This window comes from Nannobrachium achirus, assembly GCF_963921795.1.
Source record: "Nannobrachium achirus genome assembly, chromosome: 4".
Classification (NCBI taxonomy): Eukaryota; Metazoa; Chordata; class Actinopteri; order Myctophiformes; family Myctophidae; genus Nannobrachium; species Nannobrachium achirus.
The window spans coordinates 74,636,517-74,644,108 of record NC_137813.1 but is presented as its reverse complement, the minus strand read 5'-3'; the positions used below and the strand labels follow the sequence as shown (position 1 = coordinate 74,644,108).

At 40.9% G+C, this 7,592-nt stretch overlaps 1 protein-coding gene across 2 annotated transcripts; it reads left to right on the top strand.

Annotated features, from left to right (window-relative positions):
• Nucleotides 1-273: 273 nt before the first annotated feature.
• On the top strand, nt 274-6,633 carry LOC308283445 (uncharacterized protein). 2 transcript variants are annotated; one of them, XM_080723877.1, is made up of 4 exons: nt 274-359; nt 1,116-1,192; nt 1,937-2,269; nt 4,868-6,633. In XM_080723877.1, the coding sequence occupies exons 1-4, from the start codon at nt 319-321 to the stop codon at nt 4,903-4,905; spliced, it is 489 nt and encodes a 162-aa protein (XP_080580003.1). In that variant the 5' UTR covers nt 274-318; the 3' UTR covers nt 4,906-6,633. The 2 variants fall into 2 exon arrangements, 1 of the variants encoding a protein (XP_080580003.1); XR_013961923.1 differs by lacking the exon at nt 4,868-6,633 and having other exon boundaries at nt 1,119-1,192; nt 1,937-3,435.
• The last annotated feature ends 959 nt before the right edge of the window (nt 6,634-7,592 follow it).

Sequence of the window (7,592 nt, the reverse complement as noted above, 5' to 3'; positions counted from 1 at the left end):
TAGGGAATACCCATATATGGACTTTTACATACTGTAGAAGGTAAAGTATGGGCTACATACTGTACATATCAGAGAATGCATGCCTGCCTGCCTACAACATCAGTCAATTGTTTCCCTTCGTTAAAATACTCCCACATTTGTCCTAGTCTAACCTATTTATATATTATTTATTCAGGGTTAGGGACTTTGGGCTCTTGTAAAAATTGGCATTTGTGTTTATTTGGGCTTCCTTCCTAATGTTTTTTTTTTCTTTTCTTGGTGTCTCTCAAACATTAACTAGTGGCTCTCAAGCGCAAGCCTGTGTTCGGGTATTGAGAAATGAACAGAGCCTGTGTCCTGACTGTTTATACCTTATGCAGGTTAGTAAAATGGAATATAATAATCTGAATAATAATGATATAAATGTTAAGCATCAATGTTGTCAAGGGTGTTGTGCAATACTGGTTTGTGCTGTGCTACTGTCTATAGTCAGTGGACGTGCCCCTTACTTTCCTGTTAGCATGTTGTCACATGAAGGGAGTGGGACAAACACTAAAGCACAGATATGAAACATCATTCTGAATGCAGTCAGAAACGTGTGAAATTCGTGGAGAATTCTGGGAGGAATAGTATTGATGTAATAGTTGGTGGAATGGAAAAGTTAAGCGTACAGTATATCTTATACAGGCAACCCGACATCTGACCCCCATGGAGGCGGGCAACATAAACACATCCTCTTGATAGTATATTGTTTAGACAGATGCTAGGTTTTTCGTTTGCCTGTGATTACTGCTTAATATGTCAATGAATAGGTGCCGGAGCGCGGGCTGCGAGCGTAAACTGTCACACGCTACAGTTTCTTTTTATTTCTTTTTTTCTTTTTGTGTTTTTCCTTTTTTGTCCTTTTTGACCGCACCCAAATAGCACTATTTGGATTGACAGGGAAGGTCCCGGATCCAATCAAATAGGTGTCGGATCCAATCAAAGAAAGCACTGCCTGTGATCCTAGTTTACTGAGGCACTACACTGTCTCTATATGCATTTTATGTATGTGTTGACCTTGCTTATTGTAGCTCACTCTGGATACTTGTACTTGTGAATACTTGAGTATTTACTTGAGTATACACTTTGTCCAGCAGACTGCTTCACACTGGGAAGATGATGTGTGTCTGGATTCTGCTTCTGATCTGTCTGGACAGACAGATGGACGCAGGTAAGATACAATATTACCTGTAAGACGCCTAAGGACCAGATACACATATGGAGATCCCTGATACCCATATGGAGATCCATGTACACGAGGAGTTATGGTTAGCATATTGGTTAGGCTGACATATATATATACTGTATATATGTGTGTGTGTGTGTGTGTGTGTGTGTGTGTGTGTGTGTGTGTGTGTGTGTGTGTGTGTGTGTGTGTGTGTGTGTGTGTGTGTGTGTGTGTGTGTGTGTGTGTGTGTGTGTGTGTGTGTGTGTGTTGCCATTCACAGATATGGGAGTCATCCTGGTGATGTCAGAATGAGCATCCATATATGGGCTGGTCAGCCATAGGCATTGAGGTCAACTACTGTATAGACATTGAGGTGTTACGGACCGACTGACAGGATGTGCCGGTTTAATAATAATTAACATTTGAGATTTTCTTTGCAAACAGAGAGATTGAATAGAACACAAATTGTGCAGGCCGGAGATTCACTTCATAACATTCTGCTAAATCCATCAATACATTTGTTTCCAGACTTCAAATTGATGGATGCATCCAACGGGAGACACCTATATACTGTATTGCTGTCTCTGTATTGCTGTCTCTGTATCAAACAGTTATTCCCGTATTAGAATGAAATGCTTTTAAAACTAATAATTAGTTAATCCAGTCCCACAACTGTTGATGGTCATATCCCAAATTTAAATTATGTTGAGGGTTGTGTACTGTAATGAATCGTGGCGTTGCTTTTAGGATGCTGTGCGGGGCAGGACCATCCCGACGGACAAGTTTACGCAACCTTTGGGGAGTCTTACACCTTCAAGCCCGCTGTGGAACCCGAGGAAGGATTGTTGTTCATAGACTGGTCGTTTAAGTCCAAAGACGGACTCATACAAATTGTTACCGTGGTGGTCCCCAATCTGGAGATTATCGGCGATGATTACAAGGGACGTGTGACCGTCAATAAGACCAACGGCATCCTGACGTTGGGCCCACTGAAGAGCACAGACAGTGGAGATTATGCAGTGACTATGGTAAGCAAGAAAGGAGTCAACCTGGCAGAAGAAACCCATCTCCGAGTTCTGGGTGAGTGTTCCTCAGACCCCTTTTATTTCAAGTTGAAAAGGCTTAACTACATTTTATTTTACATTGTATGTGTTTATAAAAAATAAGAAAAATTAAATTGCTAATTGTAGGAAGGTATCAAGAAAAAGGCACATTTAAATTATACTGCGCAGTCATGGAAAACGGAAAGCAAATGAAAAATGTATTCTCAAAATGGACATAACCTACATTGATCAACATATTGAGCGTTCAGGTAGGCCTATGTTTCACTGTGCTCTTCAGGGTGTGGCCCTATACAGTAGGTCTACCCCTGTAATGATCAGCTTTTGTGTGTGCGCATTGAATAGAGATTATTTGTTTGAATGTACCATGAAGAGCCACCTTTGTCGCCAGGAACAATATTATGGGCCCCTGGGCCTGAGAACCCTACTACTATATTGTTCAACCAGAGTCGAGACATCAGCAGAATGTGAGTTTGAGTCAGAGCCACACACAAGACCACACTCTGGCTTTACTTCCATGTTGTTCGCGCCTTATTATTGTCACGCCATAGCCATTGCTGTTGGAGCCATTCTGAATGGTTAGTGAATGGTTAGTGAGCCTGCCTGGGGAGCCAGAGCTCCTGGTTGTCCCAGGTACGATTCCCGGCCAGGTCAGCTACGGTATGTGTCGATGTGCAAGACCTTAATCCCTAATTGCTCCCCGAGCTCCATATATGGCTGCTCACTTCTCCTAATTGTTTTAGGATGGGTAAAAAGCAGAGGACAAAGTTCACGTATGTGCAAATGTACTGTGAAAAAAAAAAGAAAAAAAAACTCCAAGGCGTGGGGCCTATATTATATTATATTATATTATATTATATTATATTATATTATTACTTGGTGTGTTTCCCATACATTTGGATTAAAGGACAACTCTAAATAACATCTAGGCTCATTTTCCTACTTATATCCAAAATCAATGTCCATGGGGTCTGTTGTCCAGTTTCCCCAGCAGAACCCAGCAGCTCTCATAGCATAGAATGGAGCCTATAAAGCCTATCACGTTTACACTATTTGCTGTGGTCAAAAGTGTTTCTTTTTTCATGAATGTGTTACTAGTTGTCATTACAAACACATCCATGCCTTGGTTGTCCCACACAAGCCATCACACTCTGCTAAATGCTATATGTTATGCTTTTATGTGTTTTGCCAAGTCCCGGAAAAGATGTGCTGTGATTGGTCAGTACTTTGATTGGCAGTTGTGCCAAATGCTCAGCCCAAAACATGATTTATGAGATTGTGGTGGCTTGTGTGGGACAACCAAGGCATGGATGTGTTTGTTTGTAATGACAACCAGTAACACATTCATGAAAAAGAAAATCCCTTTTGCAGCAGCAGATAGTGTAAAAGCGAGAGGCTTATGGACTCCACTCTATGCTATGAGAGCTGCTGGATTCTGTTGGGGAAACTGGACAACAGGGGCTTTTCTGCCTAATAGACCCCATAAAGTAATTTTGAATCAATCTAAGTAGGAAAATGAGTCTAGATGTTATTTAGGGCGGAGTTGTCCTTTAAGTCAGTGTCACTTGGTGACTGTGTCCATACGTTAGGACTTATGTTCAGTGTTGGGGAAGCTAAGTTACATGTAGTTGAGTTACGTAACTGAGCTATATTTTGTTGTAACTTGCAGCTGAGCTACATTCATATTTGTGTAACTTGTGTGTTGGGGAACTGGCAGTGTTGGGGAAGCTAAGTGTAACTTCACAGTGGAGCTTGCTTCACATGGCAGTGTGAAACACAACAGGTTAAGAACAGGTTAAGAACTAGAGAGATGCAATTGGAAATTGCAAGTGTGGTTGCTTATTTATTGTCTGGAGCCAAATTGTCATGTGAAGCTTGACCATTCCTCAAGCTAGCACCACTCCTCCATTGAACTCAATAGACTTACTCTATGATGGTGACGTCACCGAGAATGCTGCTTCCTGATTGGCTAAACGTTGATCCAGAAAAAATAAAATAAACCAAACTAGAACTGCACTCTGTCGAGGTGCCAACTTGCGCCTTAAGCTCAAGCAGGCCACACATGGCCTACTTGTGCGCAAGCAGAGCGCGCCACGAGGTGTGCACTGCTGGCCTCATGTCCCTGATGTCTTCACCTCTTAATGAAGACATTACCAAGAGCGCTCTTATATACCAAACTCTGCTGACATCATCACCAGGAATGCTGGTCTCTCATTGGCTGTGGGTGTCACCTACCTAGATACATACATAGATTCCCAGAATCCAAGCCATTTCAGGGCTACAGTCTTCAAAAAATCAAACCTCGGTTCGAAGTGAAGCGGTGAATCTTAGTATAGAATTGTCTGGAGAGCCGGTATGACAGCCGGTATAATAGGTTTTAAAAAAATATATAAAGAGTCCTGCTTGCTGGTCTCTTAGTTGTTTGTCAACTGCATCCCTCTATAATTATTTCAGTTTCTGTTATCTTTGTGGCCTACTAAATTTTTCAACTTCTGCTAGATTTTCAATGTATTTACTCTTGTCTGCCTTAATGCTCCTTTTTACCATTCTGTTAGCATCTGTATATTCTTATTGTGCCTTTGCTTTTGCTCTTATGGATTTGTCATTGCTGCAATAGGTGAGACCTATTGCATGTACAAGACAGATAAAACCTGAAGGCCAAATTATCATGTGAAGCTTGACCAATCCTCAAAGTATCCATTCATCTGACCGGGAGGGACACCGCACACATATTCTGGACGTACAGGACAGATAAAGCCTATTCATTCTGAACTGAAATGACCATATATGGACATGGGACACACATTTTGCTTTTTGAAAAAGCCTATTCATTCTGGACTGATATTTTGCACGTACGGGACAGGAAAAACCTGTTCATTCTGGCCTGGAGTGACCATATATGGACATGAGGTGACATACATTGTGTATTTGAAAAACCCTGTTCATTCTGGACTGAGATCACCATATATGGTAATTAAACGGACATTCTGTTTTTGAAAAAGCCTGTTCATTCTGGTCTAAAATGACCATATATGGGCGTGATACACACAAAGCCACTCAAAACCGCTTCAAAAACCCAGTTACCTACATATATACCCAGCCGATATGGTCTCCACCATAACATTATGTAAGGGATAATGGCTAATCCGCTGTGTTTCTCCATATGCACACAGACCACCCGCCATACATAAATCCTACTACTGCTACTACTACTACTAGCCTACTACTACTACTACTACTACTACTACTACTACTACTACTACTACTAGCCTACTACTACTACTGCTACTACTACTACTACTACTACTAATAATAATAATAATAATAATGGGTAATACGGGTAATAATAATAATAATAATCTACAATAGCTCTTCATCAGGCACCACGTACGCTAGATGGTTTGCATTGTAACGCAATGATCAAAGGCGAGTCATTTCTACATCCACACTCTGGGAAAAAATACTTGGTCAAGGGCCGCATTTCCTGCAAAACTAAACATGTTGTATATCTATTAAAATGTCCATGTGGACTTTGTTATGTGGGCAAAACAATCAGAGAAATCAAAACCAGGTTCTCGGAACACAAAAGTTCTATTCGAAATAAAGACGAAAAGTCGTCAGTAGCTAGACATTTCAATGATGTGGGTCATGATGTTTGCACTCTGCGTTTCATGGGGATTGAATTGGTGAATCCACCAAAGAGAGGTGGTGATCGAGATAAAGCTTTGTTGCAGCGAGAGGCATATTGGATACACACACTCCAGACTGAACAGCCCAAGGGCTTAAATGAAGAGCTCCTACTGAGCTGCTTCCTGTAAATGGAGACATTTCTCATTATAACTTTTCTTATTCTTGTCTAATACTTAATACATTTCTTATATTTGTCTAATACTTAATACATTGGAGTCCATTAAGAGGTTCCTACTTGGAGGCCTTAAATAAAACAGTGTGTCCAATTGTCCTCTTCCTCCGACTAACTTTTTACATTTTATAATTCATATTTACTACTTATAGCACTATTGATCAGTGTCATTTTGGTCTTCACAAACCATAGGACTGGCCAGTCCAAGACCCCTAGGGGGCGCCTTTTCATAGGGAGTCGACTCTGTCATCATAAGTGTTTTTGTACTTTTGTATTTTGTACATTCAACTGTTTAAAAAAAAATGATATATACATAATATTTGTCCTTGGTACCAAAGCATGTAATGCAATTGTATTGCAAGTTGTTTATTTTTTATTTTATGTGATAACAGCTTTGCCAGCTGCTACTGATCACATTGATTGTGACGCAATGTATTTATATACGTCATTTCCTGACTTTGCATTCATGCAACGCTGAGGAAGGCCGAAGGGCCGAAACGCGTCCGTATACTGTCCATGCATTGAGGTAAATAAAATCATATAAAAAGGATATTCCTTGAGTGCTGGCGACTACTTTCTCATTATCTGTATGGTCTTTCCCTCAGAATAAAGGGATATAGTCAGAAAGCAGCCTACTTTATTAGGAGTATCTGTAAATTGAAAAACAATCCAGCACCACAGAGATGAAGAGAAACTACTTCTCCCTGTGTGTGAGATACGGGAGCTTGTGTCTTTGTGTGTAAATGAGAAGAGGAGGGTCTCTCTCTCTCTCTCTCTCTCTCTCTCTCTCTTCGTGTGTGTGTGTGTGTGTGTGTGTGTGTGTGTGTGTGTGTGTGTGTGTGTGTGTGTGTGTGTGTGTGTGTGTCGCAACGCAATCTACGACTCGCTGCGCTACTGTGTCAAGTTGACCTAGGCTCTCAGAGGACTTCAAAAGAAGTTAACGACCTTCAATTAAGCAGCTGCATGCGCATGATGCGCTGCTCTCCTCTCCTGCCAGAGAGGCACAAGTAACGAGTAACGAGGTGTTTTTTTGGCTGAGTAAAGCGTTATATATTACCGTTTTTGGCAGAGTAATACCTTACACTACTCGTTACTGGATAAAGTAATAAAATTACAGTAATATATTATTAGTAATTCGTTACTGCCCAACACTGCACAGGATCCACCATGGACTACACAGGCCCTACAGGCCAGGCCAACCAGCCTGTTGTTGTTGTTGTTGTTGTTGTTGTTGTTGTTGTTGTTGTTGTTGTTGTTGTTGTTGTTGTAGCCAACGTTAGCGGCCATATCTCTACTGCCTCTGGAGAGCCTGGAGAGGAACTGACCCTGAAATGCTACAGGTAGCCTAGCCACAGATTAAAGTACCTAAGTACATTTACTTGATTACTGTACTTAAGTACATTTTTTAGTTATTTGTATTTTACTTGAGTATTTCAAATTTCCAATACTTTTTTTTACTTCTACTTCACTACATCTCAGA

Bases quoted from the DNA above. Each gene is read 5' to 3' on its own strand.
- LOC308283445 (XM_080723877.1), top strand. From the start codon at position 319: ATGAACAGAGCCTGTGTCCTGACTGTTTATACCTTATGCAG. The intron at 360-1,115 runs GTTAGTAAAATG...CACTTTGTCCAG, and splicing joins ACTGTTTATACCTTATGCAG to CAGACTGCTTCACACTGGGA. The intron at 1,193-1,936 runs GTAAGATACAAT...CGTTGCTTTTAG, and splicing joins GGACAGACAGATGGACGCAG to GATGCTGTGCGGGGCAGGAC.